The sequence below is a fragment of the Nomascus leucogenys genome, chromosome 9 (genome assembly GCF_006542625.1).
Source record: "Nomascus leucogenys isolate Asia chromosome 9, Asia_NLE_v1, whole genome shotgun sequence".
Taxonomy (NCBI): Eukaryota; Metazoa; Chordata; class Mammalia; order Primates; family Hylobatidae; genus Nomascus; species Nomascus leucogenys.
Genome location: NC_044389.1, coordinates 28,914,176 through 28,940,901, shown reverse-complemented (window position 1 = coordinate 28,940,901; position 26,726 = coordinate 28,914,176). Strand labels below are relative to the sequence as shown.

General features: G+C 36.6%; 1 protein-coding gene across 14 annotated transcripts in view; it reads left to right on the top strand.

Annotated features, from left to right (window-relative positions):
• ODR4 (odr-4 GPCR localization factor homolog) overlaps positions 1 to 26,726 on the top strand; it is a 91,361-nt gene that overhangs the window by 41,962 nt on the left and 22,673 nt on the right. For 2 of the 14 annotated variants that reach the window (XR_004031702.1, XR_004031701.1), the window contains exon 15: positions 487 to 711. Coding sequence is in view for 5 of the 14 variants with exons in the window: in XM_030818737.1 (XP_030674597.1) it covers positions 487 to 554 (68 nt within the window). In the remaining 9 variants the exon portion in view is untranslated. Of the gene's footprint in view, positions 1 to 486; positions 1,030 to 1,574; positions 3,110 to 6,574; positions 6,750 to 16,696; positions 16,835 to 17,510; positions 23,208 to 26,726 lie in introns of those variants that run through there. The other 12 variants (XR_004031696.1, XR_004031695.1, XR_004031698.1 and 9 more) reach the window with 12 other exon arrangements.

Genomic DNA, 26,726 nt, shown 5'->3' with positions numbered 1-26,726 from the left:
GTTACAACTTAGATGTACTAATTCTTAGATTTTATAATGGTCGAACATGGACTTCTGCAGTTTTCAATAGCTACACAAGTTACACAGGTGGCTTTACATTATAATGATTGAGAACTACTGCCTACTGGAGCTGCCATTTTCTTTTAACCTACGTCGCATAAGACAGCTGGTATGCCAATATAAATATTTATATAAGCCCTTTAAAGTGTTCGTTATTTTTTCTCTTAGATACATCTCAGTGCACATGTGTGCAAGAGAGATACTTTGTCCAACATTCGAAATCCAGTTTTTCAACTTATTGCTGTATTTTTCTCTAAGATGTTGCTGCCTTTTAGTATATACATATGTATGTCTATGTATGATTGTGTGTTTGTGTATTGCTGTTTTTTAGGCCCATCAGTTACCCACATTTCAGAGCCTAGGATTAGTTCGGCCTTTCTTTTGCTCATTCCATTTTCATTTGTTCTGTGTTTGTTTTACTTTTAGGTGTGATTGCAGCATTTACAGTTGCAGTCCTTGCTGCGGGTATCTCCTTTCATTACTTCAGTGATTAGGGTGAGGCACAAAGAGTTTCTTGATCATCCAGAGAACATTGACAGACAATTATGAATAATAAAGATGTTAACAATCCGTCTGTATTTAAAACAGTAGCAGCCAGATCTGCTGCCATGATGCCTATGTGGTGTGTTTCTGATTAAAATGAAATCACAAGCTGCCTTGTTTAGCCTGCTTTACGTTGTAGGTGGCCCGCATTTCCAGAAATAACGTTATGCATCTAGATGGAAGCTGCATGTAACAAATCATTATTATCTATTTTTTAAAAGCTTCAAAATGATGGGATATGATCATAGATTTTAGTCTTACTAATCTGAATCACATATTAATCAGGACATTAAAAACTTGAACAGAGGCATGATGGCTCACACCTATAATCCTAACGCTTTGGGAGGCTGAGGTAGGAGGATCACCTGGGGCTAGGAGGGAGTTGGAGACCAGCCTGGATGACATAATGAGATTCTGTCTCTACTGGAAAAAAAAAAAAAAAATTAGCTGGACATGGTGGCATGCAGCTCTAGTCCCAACTACTTGGAGGCTGAAGCAGGAAGATCACTTGAGCCCAGGAGTTTGAGGCTGCAGCGAGCTATGATCGCACCACTGTACTCCAGCCTGGGTGACAAAATGAGAACTTGTCTCTAAAATAAATAAGTAAATTAAAAAAATAAAAGAATAGTAATTTGAACAGTCAATGTTGATACAACATCTTAATAATAGAGCACCAGGAGAAATTTCTACCAAGTGAGACAACAACCTTAGGATAAGTTCATCCTTTAGGAGCTTTCTAATGTGCACTCAATTCCTATATACTGTGTGTTTTGTTCTGATCAAGGGGTAGGGAACCTTTCCAGAGAAGTCCCGTTAGTAAGAAATGACATAAAATATGTGCTTTCTCAGGTTACTGTATAACTGTTTTAATATATTTAATATATAAAATTAAGACTTTTGCTTCCACCAAGTATGTTAAGACTAGATATTATAAAACAACTAGATCCTGAATAAAATCTGCTTTTGAATAGGTTCACCGGAAGTAGGAGAACTTTCAAGAACCATACTTCGACCTTTCCTCTGCCACAAAAAATGAACGCATTTTAAGTTAGGAGTCATGAATACTGTATTGACCATACAAGTGGATTATGGTTGTCTGGATGGCAGATACCAATAGCAACATTGTCATGCAGTTTGCCTCAAATCAGAAACAAGAAGACATCGGCATCTGACATGCTGCCCTAGAGAGGACAGTTAAAGAAGGTTCAGTGGCCCTCAGTTTGCAGTGCTCTAGCTCCTGGCAGAAGCAAGAGGGAAACATTCCTAATTTAGTTCCAAGATTCCTACAGATTATTATCAAGTAGTATTATTTTATGACTAGAGATCACAGGCACAAGTTGAAACAAACTAACATGAGAAGAAAGCTATAGAAAAAATAAACACTGAACTGAGTTCTTCAAGGTTTCATCACCAACATAAGGAATGAAGTTGGAACCACAGGCAGATCTGAAAAAGAACCAAATAGAACTCCTAGAAATGGGAAACATTTATTGAAATAAGATAAAAGCCCTCAGACATGTTGAATATTTTATTAGACTCAGCTGAAGAGACAAGTGAACTAAACTATAAGCTGGATCTAAAGAAATTACCCGGTGAGCAGTGAGGAGAAACAAGGAGGTAGAAAACATTAGAAAGTTAAAAGAGTTGGAGGGAAGAATTATAAATACTAGGAGTATTAGAAAGAGAAAATTTAGAGAATAAAGGAGAGGCAGTACTTGAAAGATAACACAATTTTCCAAATTTGTTGGAAAAACATGAATTCATAAATTCAGGAAGCACAATATATACCAAACATATATTTAAATAAAATCTAGGCCTAGACTCAACGTATTGCAAATGACAAGATACCAAATACAAGATTTTAAAAGCAACCATGGGGAGAAAAAGATCAGTGAAGGCAAGACAGTCAAATACTTAGTAGGCTTCCTAACAGCAACAATATACCCAAAAGAGGGTAGAATTCTGAGAAAAACTATTAGCTTAGAATTTGCAACAAGCGAAACTGAAACAAACAGATGCTCAGATGAAAAACAGATGTTATCCTCAGCACAACTTCAGCAGAGACTACAAAAGAATGATCTTCAAGAAGGAAAATGATTCTAAAAGGATTATCTGAAATTGAAAAACTAGTAAGCAAATAAATGATCAACATAAGTAAATTTAAACTGTTGTTTGTATAAAACAATTATAATGAAAAGTGTTTATAAGAAATTGTAAACAAATGTAAAACTAAATAAACATTGTTATGCAACATTAATAATGTGGAATTTTTAAATAAGGATATAATTGAAAAACTGGATAATAGCTGCTGGCCGGCAGAAGGATGATTGGAATTAGAGTGGTCTGAGGTTCTTTTATTCAGAAAACTGGTTAAGATACTGTTTAACCTTAAAATTGACTATAATAAATATGTGTAGTCAAGAGTTCATGGGTAACTGCCACAACAATAGATAGGGGATTGGCCAGGCACGGTGGCTCACACCTATAATCAGCACTTTTGGAGGCTGAGGCGGGCAGATCACTTGGGGTCAGGAGTTCGAGACCAGCCTGGCCAACATGGTGAAACCCTGTTCTACCAAAATACACAAAAATTAGCCGCGTGTGATGGTATGTGCCTGTAATCCCAGCTACTCTGGAGGCTGAGGTGGGAGAATCACTTGAACCGGGGAGGCAAAGGTTGCAGTGAGGTGAGATCGCGCCACTGCACTCCAGCCTGGGTGACAGAGTGAGACTCTATCTCAAAAAAAAAAAAAAAAAAAAAAAAAAGGGGATAAATCATTCCAAAGGAAAAGAAATTTAAAATACAGAATAGGTATGCAATAACCTAGTACAAAGAAAGGAAGAAATTATGGAGGTGGGTGGGGGGTGAAGTTAGAAAGTAAGATAATAATAACAAGTCTAATATTAAAATGAATATGAATAGACAATTACCCAATTAAATGATAGCATTGGTCAGATTTTTTTAAAAACCCAACTAGGCTGTTTAAAATAAAACGCCTAAAATATTAGACATGGGGAGGTTGAAAGTAAAAAAAAAGTTTTTAAAAATGAAGTAGGTAAATACTAAAAACTTGTGTAGCTTTAGTGATGTTAAATCACAATAATTAGATTTATGATATTAAAGATTGAGAAGGCCATTAAAAATAAAGGACCAATTTACTAGGTATATATAACAATTTTCAGTATGCATTTAGCATATGAAATGGCCCCAAAATGTATGAACTGAAGCAACAATAGGGCTGAAGCAACAAATTGAACAACAATGGGAGATTTCAACAACTAATTAATGATAAAGAATTAGTGAAAGCATTTTAATGTAATTAATGCTGATTCAATAAACATTTAGAATAATAAAGAATATTTTTCTTAGGCATTGTATATTAGCAAAAATTGACCATGTATTTTAAGCATGAAGCAAGTCACAAAACATATCAAATAATTGGTATTAAATGGATAATCAGAAGCAAGTAGAGGTCAGTAATAAAGGTTAAATTTTTTTAAATATTGCATTTACATGTTTAGATCTTCACAGAGGAGAAAAAGAAATACTTAAAACCTAGTTACAAGTAATATATATTTTTAAATTGGGTATTGTAGCTGAAACAGCACTTTGAGGGAAATGGCTTTAAATGCTTAAGGGAAAAGACTAAATGTGTAACTTAGAAAAACAATAGCAGAAGCAATGTAGAAGCAAGGAAATACAGGCAAGGGACTAAATCAATGAATTAGAAACTGATAAAGAATTACATGTTAAAGTTGTTATCATGACAAAACAGTAAAACGCATAATTGAACAAGATGAAACAGGACACAAAATAAAGATTGAAAAAGGGGTCCGAATCCATTGATAAAGCAGGGATGAAAAGGTGACTACCAGGAACATCTTAATACCAATGTATTTGAAAACTTAGACAAAATACACCAAACTCTAGAAAATTGCAATTAAATTGGCTCAAGAAGAAATAGAAAAGCTGAATATACTTATTCATAGGTTGAATAGTAAACAATAATTAACTTTTTGACAAGACCTGGCACAAGTCTTTCAAGGGGGGTAAAATTCCAACATTTTATACAAGCTCTTTCAAAAATAGCTAATGAGGGAATACTTGCCAACATATTGTGTGAAGTTGATATAACTTACTGATACTAAAATCAGAGACATTCAGTAGGAGAAAAGAAAATTACAGGCTAATAGCACTTACTAACACTTGTAAAGTCAAAAGCACTATTAATAAACTTTGACATATTAAAACAGTGCATCATGACTAAGTTGTATACTTTAAAAATGAGGAACATAAGGGTGGCTATTATCACCACTTGTGCTTTTTTGTTTGTTTGTTTAGATGGAGTCTTGCTCTGTCACCCAGGTTGGAGTGCAGTTGCGTGATCTCGGCTCACTGCAGTCTCCACCTCCTGGGTTCAAGCAATTTTCTTGCCTCAACCTCCCGAGTAGCTGGGGATTACAAGTGCCCACCACCACGCCTGGCTAATTTTTATATTTTTAGTAGAGACAGGGTTTCACCAAGTTGTCCAGGCTAGTCTTGAACTCCTGACCTGAGGTGATCTGCCTGCCTCAGCCTCCTAAAGTGCCGGGATTACAGGCGTGAGCCACTGCGCCCGGCCACCACTTCTATTTATCATTGTCCTGTAGAAAAATAAGCAAATGACAAACCAGGTCTTTTCAGAGGGTATGGCTGAACACATGAAAAAGAGTTTTACCTCGTAAGTGACTGGCTAATTAAAACCATAATGAATAACATTTTACATTCAATAGATTAAAAAATTAAGGAATATGACAATACCAATAAAGATGATGTGCCTCAGTCTTTCACACGGAAGATAGCATTTTGAACTGATAGACTCTGAGCTCAGAAAGCAATTTGGCACTGTCTCTTAGAGTTAAGAATTCACGTACACTAACCATTCTACCTCTACATAAATGCCTTAGAGAAATTCTTGGATATGTGTACCTCGAGAGTACACATGTAACAATGATTGTGGCAGCCCTGTTTTTAATCACTCAAGTGTCCATTGACAACAAAAAACAAATTACGGGTTTTGTAATTTTATTCAGCAGGGCGAATGACCTACATGCAACAACCCAGAGTAATCTTAAAAATGATAAAGCAAGTCTCAGAAGTCTACATACAGTATGCTACAGTTTTCATAAAGCTATGAAGGTAACTGTATTATGTAGGAATATGTAGAGTTGTGATAAAACTTTTAAAGGCGTCGTAAAACTCAGGATAGTGGCAAGGTGTAACACATGAATACATAATGTTAGTGATACTTTCGTTCTTGAGTAATGGGTTTCTTGATCATTTCATTTACTTAATGGCGCTAACATAAATTTTGGGTGGGGTAGTCTGTTACTAACAAACTACCCTCAAACTTAATTAGCTTAAAATAATAACCATTTCACTTGCCTCAATGCTGTGAGTTGATAGGAATCAGCTGGGTGGTTTCGTGCCACATGATGGTGACTTTAGCTGCAGTTATCTAGGGGCTGGATTGGGCTTGAAACATCTGAGATACTCATGCACATGATTGGCAGTTAATGATGGCTATCAGCTGGGAATTCAGCTGCCACATCTCAGTTTATGTGGCTTCTCCATGGGACTTGGAGTTCTTCCAGTCGTGGTGGCTGGGCTTGCTATCATTTAAGGCTGGGATCCAAGAAGCAGCATCCCAAGTATAAGCATTTCAAGAAGAGGAAAGTAGAAGCTAAGTCCTCTTGGGGCCTTAGCTTGGAAGTCCCAGAACATTATTTTCACCACGTTGTATTGGTCAAAGTAATCTACAGGGCCAGCCTAGATTAAAGAAGGAAAAAAAAAAAACCCTTTTTGATGGGAAGGGGTCATGCATACACAAGCAAGAAAGAAATTGATGGCAGAAATCTTTGGTAGTTACAATGTACGTCCTGGTCATAGTAATTTATGTTCCTGATGGAAAATTATTTCACTACCTCCTAGGAAACCTTAAAGTCTCATCTCAATATGACATCAGGTTCAAGCTCAAGACCCAGAATCTCATCATCTAAACCAGTTTCAGTTACATATGAGGCACCTTTACTACAGTTTCCCTCAATCCGAAGATGTGCGAAACTAAAGACAAGTTTTCTTTCCCCTATTCACCCAGCCTACAATGGTGAGTCAGGCAATATACACTGTTGTTTAAAAAAGAGGAAAAATGAGAGGTACATAGCAGTGAATGGTTCATAGCAATTCTGAACTCCAATTGGGCACGTCTAATTCCTTATGGTTCTGGGAGCAGAGAATGTATGTCAATTAGGGCCTAATTCTACCTGAGAGTGGTTCTCAACTCTTGGCTCTTCCCTGTAAGATCTTGACTTTGCTCTGAGTCATTCTTTTCCATTAGAAAATCCATACTCATCTCTTCAAGACAGGCCTGTCTCTAATTTGAACTGAGAGGATGTTGAGGAACAGCACCCTTAACTACCTTAGATACTCATTATCGAGCAGAGTGATCTACAAAATGTGCTCATAAGATTCTTAGAAGTCTTTTTGTCTAGCTAAGAGGTCTGTGAGGCACTGGCTTAAATATTTCTGAAACCTTAAAGGATATTACAGATGCACTGTTGATCCTAAATTATCCTAATTTTATGGTTTACTAACAATTCTTGATCTTTGCCATAAGGTGATTTCTTCCTTGAGAACCTCTTGCTGGCTGGAAAAGATGTTCTACACACTTTAAATATGCTATAAATTTTGCTCCAAAACCGAACAGTTTCTTATTTAGTTTATTTCTCTCTTCTCCTATTTGATGATAGGCAGCTAGAAGTAGTCAGGTGACATTTTCCATGTTTGCCTGGAAGCCTCCTTGGATAGATTCACAAGTTTATGAGGTTATGTTTTCCCTTTAGCAATTGCCATGAGCTTATTAGTTCTACCTTTCACATTACTGCAAATGAAAGTGTTGCCTTTCTGTTTTCTCATTGATCTTCTAGCCACCACTGTCTGGATTTCCTGTTTAATTCCAAAGTTGAGGCTACATAAGTTTTGGGTTTGACCCAATGGCACCCTATTTCTAGGTACCAGTTTCTATTTCAGTTATCTTTTGCTCCACAACAAACAACCTCAAAACTTAGTGGCTTAAACCAACCATTTTGTTAACTCATGACTCTTTGTATAGAAGGAACTTAGCTGATCCAGTTGGGTGGCCCTGCCCCACATGATGCTGGGTGGCGTATTCAATTATCTAAAGGCTGTGATATCTAAGACAGTTCATCCACATGGTTGACAGTCTATCTGGTTTTCCTTCACGTGACTTTTCCAAAGAGCTTGGTTTCCCACAGCACGGTGATTGAATTCCAAAACGGAGTGTTCCAAGATTCAGTGTTCAGAGATGAAAGAAGTGGAAACCGTTAGTCCTCCCAAGGCCTGGTCTTCTCAGAAGTCCCAGAATGTCACTCTTTGCATTCTACTGGTCAAAGCAAACACAGATCCAGTCCAGTTTCCACAGAAGGGGAAAAAGAAGCCCATATCTCATTGGGGAAGTGGCGCATGCTTGTAGAGAGAGAAAGAATTGATGGCAGTCATTACTGGAGATTTGTAGCTACACATTTTTAGTATATGTCAAAAAAAGAAGATTGAAAATACAATCATACCTCAGAGATATTGTGGGCTGGGTCCCAGACCACCAAAACTAAGCTAATATCATAATCAAGTCACAAATTTTTTTTGTTTTCCCAGTGCATATAAAATTATTTTTGTACTGTAGTCTAGTAAGTGCGCAATAGCAGTATGTCTAAATAACAATGTATATACCTATACTTTGCTGCTAATAAAAAAAGTGGCAATCCTCTGACCTTTCAGCAAGTCATAATCTTTTTGATGGTGGAAGGTTTTGCCTTGATGTTGATGGCTGTTGACTGCTTAGGGTGGTGGTTGCTGAAGGTTGGGGTGGCCATGGCAATTTCCTGAAAGACAATGACATTTGCCACATCAGTTGACTCCTCTTTTCATGAAAGATTTTTCTGTAGCAGGTGATGCTGTTTGATAGCATTTTACCCACAGTAAAACTTTCAGAATTGGAGTCAGTCCCCTCAAACCCTGTGGCTTCTTTTTCAACTAAGTTTGTGTGACATTCTGAATCCTTTGTTGTCATTTCAACAGTGTTCACAGCATCTTTTCCAGGAGTAGGTTCTATCTCCAGAATCCACTTTATTTGCTCATCCTTAAGAAACAACTCCTCATTCATTCAAGTTTTATCATGATATTGCACCAATTCAGTCACATCTTTAGGCTCCACTTCTAATTCTAGTTCTTTTGCTAATTCTACCACATCTGTAATTACTTCTTCCACTGAAGTCTTGAGCCCCTCAGTCATTCATGAGGATTGGAATAAAATTCTTCCAAACTCCTGTTAATGTTGATATTTTGACCTGCTTCCATGAGTCACAAATGTTCTTAATGACACGTAGAATGATTAAGCTTTTCCAAAGTATTTTCAATTTAGTTTGTCCAAATCCATCAGAGGAATCACTATCTTTGGCAGCTATCACCTTACAAAATGTATTTCTTAAATAATAAAACTTAAAAGTCAGAATTACTTCTTGATCCATGGGCTGAAGAATGGATGTTGTATTTGTAGGTATGAAACAAACGTTAATCTCTTTGCATATCTCCATAAGAGCTCTTTCAATAATATTTTGAAAGGAATCATTTTCTGAGCATTAAGTTTCAACAGTGCGCTTAAAATATTCAGTAAAACATGAGGAAAGCAGACGTGCTGTCATCCAAGCTTTACTTTTCATTGGTAGAGCATGGACAGAGTAGATTTTGCATAATCCTTAAGGGCCCTAGGATTTTCGGAATAGCAAAGGAGCTTTGGCTTCAACTTAAAGTCACCAGGTGCATTGGCCCCTAAAACAAGAGTCCGTCTGTCCTTTGAAGCTTTGAAGTCAGGCATTGACTTCTCCTCTCCAGCTATGAAAGTAGATGAGATCTTCTTCCAATAGAAGACTGTTTAATCTACATTGAAAATCTGTTGTTTAGCCACCTTCATTGGTTATCTTACTTAGATCTTCTGGATAACTTGCTGCAGCTTCTACATCAGTACTTGCTGTTTCACCTTGCACTTTTATGTTATTGAGATAGCTTCTCTCCTTAAACCCCATGAACCAACCTCTGCCAGCTTCAAACTTCTTCTCTGCTTCCTCACCTCTCTTAGTCTTCACAGAATTGAGGAGAGTTAGGGCCTTCCTCTGGACTAGGCTTTGTCTTAAGGGAATATTGTGGCTGGTTTGATCTATCTAAACTACTCAAACTTTCTCCATATAAGCAATAAGGCTATTTCACATATTCATATGTTCACCGGAGTAGCACTTTTAATTTCTTTCAAGAACTTTTCCTTTGCACTCACAACTTGGCTGTTTGTTGCAAGAGGCTTAGCTTTCAGCCTGTCTTGTCTTTTGACATGCCTTCCTCATTTAGCTTAATCATTTCTAGCTTTTGGTTTAAAGTGAGAGACATGTACCTCTTTCTTTCACTTGGACACTTAGAGGCCATTGTAGGGTTATCAACTGGCCTAATAATAATATTATTGTGTTTCAGAGAATAGGGATAGGGAGAAAGACAGGGAAATGACTGATAGGTTGAGTAATCAGAATACACACAATTTTATCAATTAAGTTTGCCATCTTATATGGGCATGGTTCGTGGAGCCCCAAAACAATTATAATAGTAACATCAAAGCATCAAAGTCACTGATTACAGATCACTGTAACAGATATAATAAGGCTGGGCATGGTGGCTCATTCCTATAATCTGAGCACTTTGGTGAGTAAATCACTTGAGCCTGGGAGTTCAAGACCACTCTAGGCAACATAATGAAACCTCGTCTCTACAAAAACAAACAAAAACAACACCACCAAACAAACAAAAATTAACTGGGCGTGGTTGGCACATGCCTGTAGTCCCAGCTACTTGGGAGGCTGAGGCTGCAGTGAGCCATGATTGTGCCACTGCATTCCAGCCTGGATGACACACTGAGACTCTGTCTCAAGAAAAAAAAAAAAAAGACATAATGAAAATGAAGAAGTTTGAAATATTACAAGAGTTACCAATATGTGATACATAGACAGAAAATGAGCATATGCTGTTGGAAAAATTGCGACAGACTTGCTTGATGCAGGGTTGTAAAACTTTCTACTTGTAAAAAATGTAGTATATGTGAAGTGCAGTAAAGCCAACTACAATAAAATAAGATATGCATGTTTAGGAGAAAGAACAGACAAAAGAGTTCCCTAAGGAAATAGTTACTACAAAAAAAAAATCCACATATGACCCTTATCACAGTCTGTCTTTTACTATAGTGCCTCTGTCTTCCTCTTTTTCACTGTGACAATTCTGGGGACAAATAAAATGTCTTTTCTTTTACCTACCCCTACAATCCTCAATAGTCAATAGGTTCATGACTATATCACCAACATAGCTAGGAATAATCAAGCCCTATTATCATATAATGTCATTATGTTTGCTGACTCTTACCTAAAAGATTTGTCTAAATATAAATTAACCAATGCATAATAAATATCTGGTAAATTTTTCTTGATTTCTGATTTTAACCTAATAAATAATTATGTTGGAAATATCAAGTCTGTTAATATTAATCAAAGATGGTCAATGAGGTCTCATAAAATTTATAACATTTTATTAAAAGGTAAATTAATGTGTTAATAGGTATTGATTTATTACTTGTTAAGCACAAAGGATGAAAGTAGAGTTAGAAGTTACAGTCGTTTTTGCCATTTTGAAAGTGTTTCAATTTCATTATTTCATTGGATTTTTACAACAGTTTTGTATTGTATGTAGGGCAAAGATTTGTTAAATAGATTCAAATTGTATTAATATAATAGAAATAGACTGATTATTATTCACAAGGACACATAGAGTAGATATTTGGGTAAGTAACTATTATCTTTGTCTCAATAATCAGAAATAGATTATTTCTTCTTTTTTCATCTTTGTAAAAATATTTTATAGGTATTTTATTTACTTAACACCATTAAATGAAGCTAGATTTTGTACTGTACTATGGAACTTCTGATCCCAGAAGAGCACTGTACAAAAATCCTTAATTAAAAAGGCTTGATATTTTAGAAAACTATCCTTTATTCAACTTGTTCAACTTGTTGAGGAGATTTTTTGTTTACAGAATGGTGAAGAGGAACTTAATGATAGGGATGAAGGTAGTTTAATCAGGTCTTAGATTCTATTTTAGGCAAATCCAATTTAGTTGTAGAAACACCAGATGCCTACCCCCATGATTAAAATTCTGAATGTCAATAAGCTAAGATGTTAGACTGCAATTTCTGTGTCTAAACAAAAATAACCAACATAATTTTAATAGATTTTTTTCTGTGCTTTCAAGTTAGCACTATTAAAAATATTTTCTAGTTTTTAATTATAAGTAGTTAATAATTATGGAGAATTGAGTTATATTCCTAGATCTGCCAAAAGAAAAATAATAAAACCTTGTGAAGTCAGTTAATTCCTTTGATCTTTAAGTGGGAACAAATTCTAACATTACACTAACTCTCAATAAATAGTGCTTTACAGTTTACAAAGTACTTTCATTTCTATCTTGCCCTCCCTCCTTTTTTTTTTTTTTTTTTTTTAACAATTCAGAAACAGGTTCAGGAAAGTCATTTTCTAAGCCTAAATATTACTGTGCATATACAGATTAAGGGGAAACATACTGATGAAAGGGAATAATTAAGTGTGTAGAAACAAGATAGATGACTGTACACAACTAAGAAAACATAAACATAAGATTTTTGGAATGTGGGAGAGGATGGACTCTAAAGCACAGGTGGCTCTTGGCCTTTAGAGAAGGAACACCTCTTCTAGCATAATAGCTCAGAGAGGGAAGAAAATAGGTGTAAATATATACGGATTTGAAGGTGTGCTGGTGAAAAGTTGAAGATAATCTCATCTGATGCCTCAGATTTCCATAAAATTGTCAAGGTCATCTTCCAAGAGTGAAGGATGACGAAAATAAAGATTTGTAAAGAATTTGTAAAGAAAGAAAATAAAGATTTGTAAAGATTTGTAAAGAATTGCCAGAGAGTGGTAAAACTCCTTCTGAGGTTAGTAATCACAAATGAGTAAGTTGTGTATTTTTCCCCCAGCAATCTTTGTCTTCTCGGATTCAAGAATAGAAAAAAATGAAGAGCAATATTTGGGAGGCTTGTCTAATAGACAGATGAGTTGAAATTAAAAAAGGTCATAGAAATTTAGTTTAATGATGGCCACAAAACTTAAGCAGAAAGGTAGAGTAATTAGAAGGTCAGTATTTGTCAGTTGCAAGGATGGAAAAAAAGTGACATATACAAATAGCATGAGCCTAAAAGATATGTAGTGTTTTTACGGAAGCCAATGATAAGAATAATCTGGGGTAAGGGATAGTGTCACTAATGATATTTGAATTCTGAAATAATACAAAATCACCATTTGCAAGCTTAAAGAGAAAGTGCACCCTCTTTGAAGAGGCAGATTTCAGTAATGGCAGAGATGTGGAAGGAATTCTTGGATAAAAGGTTGAAAATAGAGGGAAATTCTGATATTAGAGAGCAAGGAAGCACAGACTTTCATGGGGATGGTGTAGTAGAGTATTAAGGCGAAGGGCAAGCTGGGAGTGGGCAGGAAGTAGGGAGTGGGAAAAGTTGGTAGGGGGCTTATGTTTTAGATATTGATTGTGATTAATGCAAAATTAAGAATCATGGTGGGTTCAGTTTCATAGTTTTTGAGGAGGTTGGATTCTGGTTCTAATAAAGAATTTGGCTCATTCAGCCTAAGTGAGTAAGTATTGCAGTTGGAACAAGTTTTGGTAGCTTCTTGTATATGTCTTGGAGGTGGGAGGGGACCTAGGTATTGATGCCAGCAACTGAAGACATTAAGGCTACAGTAGGAACATAACCTATAGCTACAAACTGTGATCTTTATATATCCAACCTTATATTCCAGGGAGAAATCCAACTTGATCATGTTTTATCTTTTACAAACACTGTTGGATTTGACTTGCTAATATTTTATTTAAATTTTTTGTTTCCATACTTGTAGTAACATTAGCCTGTAATTTTCCCTTCTCATACTGCCCTTGTCCAGTTTTGGTACAAAGATTATATGAGTTTAATAAAATGAGTTGATAATTATTCTCCTTTTCTGTTCTCTGAAAAAGCCTGTGTAAAATAATGTTTCTTTTCAGATTGATAGAATTAACTTATAAATACATCTATGCCCTGTGTTTTTTTGGGGGGTGATATTTTGTTAACTACTGTTCTGGTTTCTTTGCTGGTTACAGGGCTATTCAGACTTTCTATTTGTCTTAAATCAGTTCTGGTAAATTATATTTTTCTAGAAATCTATTTTTTTTTTGTTTTCAAATTTGTTGGCATTAAGTTGCTCATAATATTTTTTATCATTTTTATCTCAGCTCTATCTAAGCATGTGTTTTAAAAAAAATTTTAATGTTGTTTATTTATGCTTTTCTCATAGCCACCACACCCCCTGCAGTGAATCTGGCAGATTTTTTCTTTTTTTTTTTTTGAGACGGAGTCTCACTCTGTCACCCAGGCTAGAGTGCAATGGTGTGGTCTTGGCTCACTGCAACCTCCACCTCCTGGGTTCAAGCAATTCTCCTGCCTCAGCCTCCCGAGTAGCTGGGACTACTAGCGCATGGCAACACACCAGGCTAATTTTTGTATTTTTAGTAGAGATGGGGTTTCACCATGTTGGTCAGGCTGGTCTCGAACTCCTGACCTCGTGATCCGTCCACATCGGCCTCCCAAATTGCTGGGATTACAGGTGTGAGCTACCGCACCTGGCCAGATTTTTAAAAATCTTATTAAAGAACCAATTTTTGGCATGTGAATTCTATCTATAAAATTTATGTTAATTTCTGCATATACTTATTTCCTTATTTTTCTGCTTTGTGGGTTTCCTTTATTTTCTTAACTTGGTTGTAAACTCAGGCCATTTGTTTTAAGTCTTTCTTTTGTAATTTATGTTTTTAATAGTAATATTTTCTTGATATTCCAAAGTTTTGATATAAAATACTCTTATTATTTTTAAGTTTTAAGAATTTCAGATTTCCGGTATAAGTTATTCCTTGACACAGAAGTTATTTAGATGTATGTGTATTTATTATTAATAGCAAATACATATTTGTTATTAATTTCTACTTAATTGCATTGTGGTCCTAAAGAGTAATTTGTCTCAAGTATACTAGCTCATTATTAACTTTTGAAAATGTTCCTTCTGTGTTGGAGGGGGAAAAGTGGCTACTGTACTAATTATTAGTTACAATGCTTTATTTTTATTATTTTATTATTATTATTTTGAGACGGAATCTCACTCTGTGGCCCAGGCTGGAGTGTGCTGGTGTGATCTCGGCTCACTGCAACCTCTGCCGCTCGGGTTCAAGCGATTCTCCTGCCTCAGCCTTCCGAGTAGCTGGGACTACAGGTGCCCACCACCACGCCTGGCTAATTTTTGTATTTTCAGTAGAGACGGGTTTCGCCGTGTTGCCAGGCTGGTCTTGAACTCCTGACCTCAGGTGATCGACCCACCTTGGCCTCCCAAAGTGCTGGGATTATAGGCATGAGCCACCGCGCCTGGCCCGTTGCAGTGTTTTAAATATGTCCTTTAGATCAAGCTTGTTAATTCTGTGGTTAATAGCTACATAGATACTAATTTTTTGTTACGTGATCTAGCAAAGGTTGAAAGAACTGCACTGAAATTTCTGATGGTGGATTGCCACTTTTTTCTTGTAGTCTGTCAGTTTTTACCATGTATATTCTGTGACATTTTATTAGCCATATATATGTTTAAAATTTTTAGATCATCCTAGTGGTATTGTACCATTTTATAGTTATGTAATAATGTAAGTAATATTACGTTACATATGTAAGATATATTTCTATATCTAATAATGCTTTTTCTCTTTAAATATATTTGTCTGATATTAATTGATACTTACTTAAAGAATTGTATTTGCTAGATATAGTTTTTCCATCATTTTACACCTTGCTTTTCTGTATCCTTATGTTTTGAATGTATCTCTTTCGAATAGCCAATACCTGGGTTTAAAAAAAGTCTAATTAGACAATATATACCTCATAACTGTTAAATTGAAATCATTTATGGTTTTTGTTACTATTATTATGTTTGGAATGATTGCCTCTTTAAATTCTTACTCTGGAACTGGAAAGAATGGTAAAATAACTCTGGTTTCAAATAGAAACTCCTTGCTGCTCCTTCAGGGAAAGCCAAATGGAGGTTTAAAAGTCCTTTCCATTTCCCTACCAAAACAAAAACAACAAAAAAGAAAATTAAAAATCCTCAGTCTCTGGAAATGCTTGAAGAGGGGAAAAAATAAATTGGAGAGACAATGATTGGCAAAAATGATATCTTTATTTATTTTTAATAAAAGATAAATGTAATATAGAGCCATGGCCTTATTCTTCTAAACTTCTGTGGGACTTACACAGTTTATTATGTAAGTCTCTGTAATTCAAGTTACCGAGAAAGTTCAATTTCATGTGTGATTACTATTGCCTGTTGAAAGTGCATCTAATTTGTTATAACAGGAACCCTGTAGGGGAAATAATTGTATGTTGTTAGCGATGAATATATGTAAACCTTTAAAATGAATTAATGTTTTTGATATAACAAGTTTAAATCAAGCTAGTCTGTGTTCAATTATTGGAAGCAGGGAGTGAACGCTCTAAGAAATAAAATGACCTAGGGCGAAACACCTTATTTTATGAGAAACTAATTTTTAGGAGCATTTTCTTTTATACTATGTAAAAAAATCCCTGAAAGATGAACAGACTGACAGCTGTTATAGGTGAGAGCCTCAAGTAAAGATAAAATTAAATGTTTTCCTTAAATGCTATTGCCCAAATAATGAATATCCATAATTGAAAACTGAGATTACCGTATACTTTGCTTTGTTCTCTCTGCCAGAGTCCTACCCACTGTATTAGTTGTTAGAGTTGTGGAACTTAACTGAAGCTTTCTCTGGATTCCAGGTAACTTTGTTCTTTTGTTTTTGTTTTTTTCCTGCAGAATCGATATATGGGCCTGAAATATATTAAGGTAGATCTTCTAATCTTAGATAATCCTGAATTTTGTTGCTAATGCATTCTTTGCACTGATGATTGCCAGTAAGAAGTATGCTGTGATATGAAAAGCACAGGAACCAGGGATGGGAGGCCTAAGGTTAAATTCAAACTCTATATCTTTTTAGCTGCATAACCTGGACAAGTCAGCTAACCACAGACACTTCAATTTTGTCATACTTGAGGAGGACATATTGAAAACATTGTTCTACCTACCTCATAGAGCAATTGTGTCTTGTAGTTCTTCAAATGAGATAATGTATGTGAAATAATTAGGTAACATAACACATCATAAAAATGTTGGCTATATTTGGTGCAACAAAGCTATTCCACAGCATGGATTATACTGTCTTTACATCAATTCTTTAGTAATTATGAACATACATAGTATTTGACTTTTATATATGTTTCAGGAATGCAATATCTAACTTGTTCATGAGGTACTTTATTTTCATAGCAAGGCATATAAATGACTACCTATGACAAATGTATTTGTTCTTACATGATTTTTCAAAATTTTCCTATTAAAAGCACAGGAGTTACTGAAGTAGCACCTATCTTGAAAAGTCAAGTTAAAATGATTATTCTTTGTGTGTGTGTATATATATGTGTGTGTGTGTGTGTGTGTGTGTGTGTGTGATTTTTTCAAGTCCAATTGGTATAAAAGATAACTGTTTTGTCATAGAGCCTGCATATTTTTATCTAAATATATGTTAGTACCATTTTAGTCATTATACCCTTTTCACGTTTTAAACTTCCAGTTAGAGACCAAACTTTTGAAAACTGACTAGAGAAATGCTGCTGTTGAGTTTACTTTCTTCTGAAAGAACATCTTTTCCTGTAATGGGAGGTACAATATTTCTGTACAGAGCTACTTCACTTCCACAAGTCATAGGTCATCAAGAAGAGCATCTACATCCCCAAATGTTTCAGAGTGTAAGTCAAAAACTCTTACAATTCCACTTCTTTTCATGTGTCTCGTAGATGTTTTAAGAATATTTTCAGCTGCATGGCTTGACAGCCTTGGGATTCCCTCACACATTCACAATCTTTTTTGGATCAGTCTGGTGTGAGCATGAAGACTGGGAGTTGTGGAGCCCACTTAGGAAATGATTGCAATTGTCCAGGAGACAGATGATGGTAATTAAGTTTCCATCAGCCTGGAACTCAGAGGACAGAAGATACATATTCTGTATGTAGAGGTAAGCAGTTCTTTCCTGGGGATGATTTTTACCTTCCAGAAAACACTCGGCAATGTCTGAGGATAGTTTTAGTTGTTGCAACTGAGGGAGGGGTGCTAATAGTATCTACTGGTTAGAGGCCAGGAGTGCTGCTAAACATGCTATAATGCACAAGACAACTCCCCACAGCAAAGAATTATCTGGCCCAAAATGTAAATAGTGGTGATTTTCAGAAGCATTGGTGTAGATAGTACCTGAAGTCGTCAGAGGGAATAACAGCATCTGAAGTGTGAGGGAGGAAACTAATCCACAAAACACCAATAGACAAGGAGCATGCCCCCGGTCACAGAAGCAGAGAAGAATCTGGAGAGTGGTATTATGAAAACCAAAGTGAGGAAAGAATTTCAATTTGGAAGTGGTAATCAGCATTCAATGTAGCCGAAAATTAAGTAAGATGAGGACTGTTGAGTCTAACGGGCTTGGTGGTTAGGTGGTGTATTGGATATTCTCCATTTGCTTCTTAAAATTCACGTTCTATCTTTCTCCATCCTGTTTTATCCCCAGAGAAGGTTAACTTAACAGACTTCATCAACAAGGTTCTCTTGCCCTCTGGCTTTCAGCTGGATTCTGACAATGAAAGGTCCTGAAAAGAGATAGAAGAGCAGGAGGAGAGAATGCAAGTTGTTTCTCCCTGAAGCTCTGTCCCTGCTGGGCCACAGAGTGACAGGGGCAGTGTTTCTCTTCCAAAAGCTAAAGCTCCTGTTGGGCAGCTTTTTCCTATAGCTGCAGGTCTCACTGGTTTCTTGCCCCCTCCAGGCCTGTGGGTAGTAGTCGCTTTCACCTGTTAATAGGTGGTGCTTCGCTATCTCTTGTTAGTTTCCTGCCTAGACCCTTGTAAATAGTCTTTTCTTTTTTTTTTTTAAATTATACTTTAAGTTTTAGGGTACATGTGCACAACGTGCAGGTTAGTTACATATGTATACATGTGCCATGTTGGTGTGCTGCACCCATTAACTCGTCATTTAGCATTAGGTATATCTCCTAATGCTGTCCCTCCCCCCTCCCCCGACTCCACAACAGGCCCCGGTGTGTGATGTTCCCCTTCCTGTGTCCATGTGTTCTCATTGTTCAATTCCCACCTATGAGTGAGAACATGTGGTGTTTGGTTTTTTGTCCTTGCGATAGTTTGCTGAGAATAATGGTTTCCAGCTTCATCCATGTCCCTACAAAGGACATGAACTCATCATTTTTTATGGCTGCATAGTATTCCATGGTGTATATGTGCCACATTTTCTTAATCCAGTCTATCATTGTTGGACATTTGGGTTGGTTCCAAGTCTTTGCTGTTGTGAATAGTGCTGCAATAAACATACATGTGCAAATAGTCTTCTTTAAACTCCCTTCAATCATACCTTTTCTATTTGTGCTGTTTCCTTCCAGGGACCTGACTGACACAGAGGTCATTGTTGATCTGTATCAGAACCACTTTCAGTGGAATAGTTGAGGCAGATAGGTGGAAAAATAAAGGGAAAGAAAGGAAGAAGATTAAATACATTGAATTTTTGTTCGTTTTTTTTTTTTTTTTTTTTTTTTGCATGAGTTTTGGGAATGAAGAAGAGAAGGAGAATACTAGAGACAATAGGTAGTAATAATTTGGAAGAACCAAGACAAGTTTTTAAATAAGAGATGGAAAGTTGTTTTTAGGTTGTGAATAAAAAAACATAGAGGGAGGGGATAGAACTGTAATATGGGTAAAAAAGAAATTTGAATGTATTATAATCCGATTAAAAGCACAGATGACAATATTAGTCTCACATAGAAATACATCTTTGAGAACAGTAAAATGGAAAATAGATGAGCTAATAGATGTGGGGTAAGAAATTAGGGAAGTTCATGCCTGGTAGGCTCAGTTTCTACTGGGATGTTGAAAGATGGTCGTTTAAGGATTTAGGAGAGGGAGACTGAGGAGAATAATGAAGGTTTGGAATAGCTGCTATGGGAAACGGAAGAGGGATCTGTTTGCGGAACAAGCTATGGACCCTAGTTGAAGAGCACTGATTGGTTGATATATGTATGAAATTTTGAGGAAGACACAATTTTGTTGAGTAGGACTTACCAACTAGTAGTTAGGAAAAGAGAGATCAGATGGTTGAAATGATTGGAAGTTTGGGGATTTAAATGATAAGTGCTTTGAAAGAATAAAAGGATAAAAATGGGGGAAGTGCCAGCAGCAAGGTGATTGATGACATCTGTCAAGTGTTTAGGCTGCACAGGAAGGATAGAAACAGGGAAAGTGGAGAAAGGCAGTGTCAAACAGGCAAGGCTGAGAAATTGCAGGTCTTAACATGTGGTTTGGTAGAAAAGAATCGAGAGGGCCGGGCGCGGTGGCTCAAGCTTGTAATCCTGGCTCAAGCTTGTAATCCCAGCACTTTGGGAGGCTGAGGCGGGTGGATCACTTGAGGTCAGGAGTTCGAGACCAGCCTGGCAAACATGGTGAAACCCCATCTCTACTAAAATACAAAAAGTTAGCCGGGCTTGGTGGCAGGCGCCTGTACCCCAGCTACTCGGGAGGCTGAGGCAGGAGAATCACTTGAACCTGGGAGGAGGAGGTTGCAGTGAGCCGAGATCATACCATTGCACTCCAGCCCAGACGACAGTGCGAGACTCCATCTCAAAAAAAAAAAAAAAAAGGAAAAAAATGAATTGAGAGAACTGGAAGGGTAGATGACTATCTTCAGAGAATGGTATATTGAGATTGAAGGGAAGTTGGCAGTAAAAGTAAAAGGAAGAACTGCATGCCAGAATATGTTAGCTAATCAGAGGGGCATGAGTGGATGACAGTTTCTTCACTGAAATCCAATATAAGCTGGGTTCCAGAATATAAGATCTCAACCTTAATAAATAAGTAAAATTAAAATGTCACTATATCTGTTAATTTAAGTAATGTGTGCTCCCCTCCTAGACTGTAAATCTGTTGAAAAGAAAGAACGATTATATTATACATTTGCATCATCTCTTCTATTATTTAACATAATTCCTTGTATGTATTAGACACCACAAATCATTCTACAAATGTTTGAAAGGTAACAAAAATATATAAAATTTGTATCATGAGAATGTATTAGATATATTTGAGTAGATAAGTATATGATTAAATTTTATTCTATAATACATTCAGTATAAAACTTCAAAACAAATTTCTTATTTATGTGCTAAACTTTATTTTGTTTTCAAACTTAATTTAATTTGCTTATTGTGATATCTACAGTCATTCAGAAATGGCAGTTTTTGGGACTTCTCTCTTTCAATTCACATACATAAAAGTTTGAATAAGTTTCTAATATAGAGAAATGTGAGTGGTATGTTTAGCATAGATTAATTGAATCCCAACTTCTTAATAAATTAACTTTTATTTACATAAGCAGATCCTTAAAATCATATATCTATGTACTGTATGCACCATTTTACTTCATGTATATCTATTAATAATAATGAAAACTAACATTTGAGTAATGTCAGTGTCAGGTACTGCTCTAGTTTACATAATTTACTCATTTTCCCTTCACAACAACCCAGTGAACATGTGCTATTATTTTTCTTATTTTACAGATGAGGAAACAGTAGAGAGGTTAACTAATTTGCCCAAAGTCACAAAATCAGTGAATGAATTAAAACCTAGGAGATCTGGTGTTCAAGATACTAACCACCATTACAGTATAGACACATGGATACAAATGCCAATGCGTTTATCTTTGATTGCTTGTTTGATGTTTGTTTTCTTTACCTTAAGATCCCTGAGATCAAGGACACTGGCTGGTAAATGGCATCTTATCAATAAGTATTTTGTGAACAAATAAATGAATGAGCTTCTGACTTTACAGGATAATTTTGCTATTTCCTCCAAAGTTTCCTATTAGTTTACAGCTAACACTCTTGGCTTTTCCTTCAAGTCCATTCCAGTTATTATTTGGGTGATTTGTTATGAGACATGTTATGACATTTTAAGCCTTTACATTTAAAACGTCATTCTTTTGCTGAGACAAAAATGATCTCTTCTCCTCCTCCTCCTCCTGCCAAAAGAATTGCAGATTAAGTGTTTACATGAGGGAAGTTTGTAATCCAGTATTTCTGCAGCAGCGGGCTTCAAATATTCTAGGCAAATCCTGCTTTTTGTTCAACTCTTCCTGATGAGTGTTGTGATCAAAGCTTCACCTTGGCATCCATTAGTCATCGAGTACTTATTTGAGAATGGTTGCTATCATCATTTACTCTCTAAACAGGTGCCACCTAGTTACTTTTGTTTTGGCAATTATGGGTTAAATACATTCCTGAGCCTAGTCCTGCTTAAGCTTGCTAGTTCTCTATTTTAAATTAAGGCATGATAGGTTATTTCTTTCAAGAGTAAAGGTTTCTTTAAGTAGGAATCTTTCAAATTACTCATTTTTACTCATTTTTATTCTTGTTTTCTGTAGATGAGTCTTTCACTGTTCAGTCTTGCTTTACTGTGCCTGGCTGACAAAACTGCATTACATAGCAGTTAACAATGGCTAGTGATTAAAAAGAACTTATATTTTATTCTTAAAATATTGCTCTCTTTTAAGATGCTTATTTGACTATTCTTCATTACTGCCTTGCTACCATTCTTTTAAGTATTTACTTTCAGTCCATGGAATTAATGTCAATTTATAAAGAGTTGTTCCACCGAGGAGTTTTTGAATTATAAATATATTATGCAAGGATCCTGTTTTTTTGCTACAGTTTTTTAGGTCCAGTAATTCCTTAGCAAAGAACTCTGTATGGGATTAATATATTTGTTAGCAATTACTTGATAGGAGAAAACATGTTGAACTATTACTTTAAAGCTACTTATTTTATATATAATTACCCCGAATGTCTCCTTTCTAGCACTTTTTCTCTACGTGATATGCCTGTTGTTCATCAAGTTAGAAATAGTCCATGGGGCAATTAAAATTACTTTCCCAATTGATAAAGAAGAGTAGAGGATGGAATTTTAGATTCATGAGCAAAAACACTCAGTACCCATTGAAGTGACCTTATGTTAGGGAGTAGTCACAGTCAGGAATTCTATCTCACCCACTTTTGTTTCACCAAAATCTAGTACAATTGCAGACCTTCTTCCCCTCCACTGCCACCCCATTTGTTTCCTCCTTTCTTCCCTTCCTGCAATTGAGACATAGGATTTTGGAGTCTAGGACAGAGATAAAACTGGAGATGTGAATTTGAGGTGGCTTTAATATAAATGGTAGTTAAGATTATGAACTGATCATTTTTTATGGCTGCATAGTATTCCATGGTGTATATGTGCCACATTTTCTTAATCCAGTCTATCGTTGTTGGATATTTGGGTTGGTTCCAACTCTTTGCTATTGTGAATAGTGCCGCAATAAACATACGTGTGCATGTGTCTTTATAGCAGCATGATTTATAGTCCTTTGGGTATATACCCAGTAATGGGATGGCTGGGTCAAATGGTATTTCTAGTTCAAGATCCCTGAGGAATGGCCACACTGACTTCCACAATGGTTGAACTAGTTTACAGTCCCACCAACAGTGTAAAAGTGTTCCTATTTCTCCACATCCTCTCCAGCACCTGTTGTTTCCTGATTTTTTAATGATGGCCATTCTAACTGGTGTGAGATGGTATCTCACTGTGGTTTTGATTTGCATTTCTCTGATGACCAGTGATGATGAGCATTTCTTCATGTGTTTTCTGGCTGCATAAATGTCTTCTTTTGAGAAGTGTCTGTTCATGTCCTCTGCCCACTTTTTGATGGGGTTGTTTGTTTTTTTCTTGTAAATTTGTTTGAGTTCATTGTAGATTCTGGATATTAGCCCTTTGTCAGATGAGTAGGTTGCAAAAATTTTCTCCCATTCTGTAGGTTGCCTGTTCATTCTGATGATAGTTTCTTTTGCTGTGCAGAAGCTCTTTAGTTTAATGAGATCCCATTTGTCGATTTTGGCTTTTGTTGCCATTGCTTTTGGTGTTTTAGACATGAAGTCCTTGCCCACGCCTATGTCCTGAATGGTATTGCCTAGGTTTTCTTGTAGGATTTTAATGGTTTTAGGTCTAACATATAAGTCTTTAATCCATCTTGAATTAATTTTTGTATAAGGTGTAAGGAAGGGATCCAGTTTCAGCTTTCTACATATGGCTAGCCAGTTTTCCCAGCACCATTTATTAAATAGGGAATCCTTTCCCCATTTCTTGTTTTTGTCAGGTTTGTCAAAGATCAGATAGTTGTAGCTATGCGGCATCATTTCTGAGGGCTCTGTTCTGTTCCATTGATCTATGTCTCTGTTGTGGTACCAGTACCATGCTGTTTTGGTTACTGTAGCCTTGTAGTATAGTTTGAAGTCAGGTAGCGTGATGCCTCCAGCTTTGTTCTTTTGGTTAGGATTGACTTGGCGATGCGGGCTCTTTTTTGGTTCCATATGAACTTTAAAGTAGTTTTTTCCAATTCTGTGAAGAAAGTCATTGGTAGCTTGATGGGGATGGCATTGAATCTATAAATTACCTTGGGCAGTATGGCCATTTTCACGATATTGATTCTTCCAACCCATGAGCATGGAATGTTCTTCCATTTGTTTGTATCCTCTTTTATTTCATTGAGCAGTGGTTTGTAGTTCTCCTTGAAGAGGTCCTTCACATCCCTTGTAAGTTGGATTCCTAGGTATTTTATTCTCTTTGAAGCAATTGTGAATGGGAGTTCACTCATGATTTGGCTCTCTGTTTGTCTGTTATTGGTGTACAAGAATGCTTGTGATTTTTGTACATTAATTTTGTATCCTGAGACTTCGCTGAAGTTGCTAATCAGCTTAAGGAGATTTTGGGCTGAGACAATGGGGTTTTCTAGATATACAATCATGTCATCTGCAAACAGGGACAATTTGACTTCCTCTTTTCCTAATTGAATACCTTTTATTTCCTTCTCCTGCCTGATTGCTCTGGCCAGAACTTCCAGCACTATGTTGAATAGGAGCGGTGAGAGAGGGCATCCCTGTCTTGTGCCAGTTTTCAGAGGGAATGCTTCCAGTTTTTGCCCATTCAGTATGATATTGGCTGTGGGTTTGTCTAGATAGCTCTTATTATTTTGAGATACGTCCCATCAATACCTAATTTATTGAGAGTTTTTAGCATGAAGGGTTGTTGAATTTGTCAAAGGCCTTTTCTGCATCTATTGAGATAATCATGTGGTTTTTGTCTTTGGTTCTGTTTATATGCTGGATTACATTTATTGATTTGCGTATGTTGAACCAGCCTTGCATCCCAGGGATGAAGCCCACTTGATCATGGTGGATAAGCTTTTTGATGTGCTGCTGGATTCGGTTTGCCAGTATTTTATTGAGGATTTTTGCATCAATGTTCATCAAGGATATTGGTCTGAAATTCTCTTTTTTGGTTATGTCTCTGCCAGGTTTTGGTATCAGGACGATGCTGGCTTCATAAAATGTGTTAGGGAGGATACCCTCTTTTTCTATCGACTGGAATAGTTTCAGAAGGAATGGTACCAGTTCCTCCTTGTACCTCTGGTAGAATGCAGCTGTGAATCCATCAGGTCCTGGACTCTTTTTGGTTGGTAAGCTATTGATTATTGCCACAATTTCAGAACCTGTTATTGGTCTATTCAGAGATTCAACTTCTTCCTGGTTTAGTCTTGGGAGGGTGTATTTGTCGAGGAATTTATCCATTTCTTCTAGATTTTCTAGTTTATTTGCATAGAGGTGTTTGTAGTATTCTCTGATATTGTATTTCTGTGGGATCAGTGGTGATATCCCCTTTTTCGTTTTTTATTGCATCTATTTGATTCTTCTCTCTTTTCTTCTTTATTAGTCTTGCTAGTGGTCCATCAATTTTGTTGATCTTTTCAAAAAACCAGCTCCGGGATTCATTAATTTTTTGAAGGGTTTTTTGTGTCTCTATTTCCTTCAGTTCTGCTCTGATTTTAGTTATAAAAAATGATGAGTTCGTGTCCTTTGTAGGGACATGGATGAAACTGGAAAACATCATTCTCAGTAAACTATCGCAAGGACAAAAAACCAAACACCGCATGTTCTCTCTCATAGGTGGGAATTGAACAATGAGAACTCATGGACACAGGAAGGGGAACATCACACTCCGGGGACTGTTGTGGGGTGGGGGGAGGGGGGAGGGACAGCATTAGGAGATACACCTAATGCTAAATGACGAGTTAATGGGTGCAGGAAATCAACATGGCACATGGATACATATGTAACAAACCTGCACATTGTGCACATGTACCCTAAAACCCTAAAGTATAATTTAAAAAAAAAAAAAAAAAAAAAGATTATGAACTGGAGGACGTTACCTGGGGTGTTTAGAGGATAAATCAGCAAAGGAAACTTGGAAGAAATAGTCAGTGGAATAGAAGGCAAACAAGCAGTGAGTTTTCAAAACAGCCAAAGAAGTGACTTAAAAAGGCTAAGTAAGAGGCCAGGCACGGTGGCTCACGCCTGTAATCTCAGCACTTTGGGAGGCTGATATAGGCGGATCACTTGAGGTCAGGGGTTTGAAACCACCCTGACCAACATGGTCTCTACTAAAAATGCAAAAATTAGCCAGGGGTGGTAGCACATGCCAGTAGTCCCAGCTACTCGGGTGGCTGAGACAGGCAAATCACTCAAACCTGGGAGGCGGAGGTTGCAGTGAGCCAAGATTGCACCATTGCACTCCAGCCTGGGCTACAGAGTGAGACTCCATCTCAAAAAAAAAAAAAGAAAAGAAAAGAAAAAGAAAAAGAAAAAAAACAAGGTGGG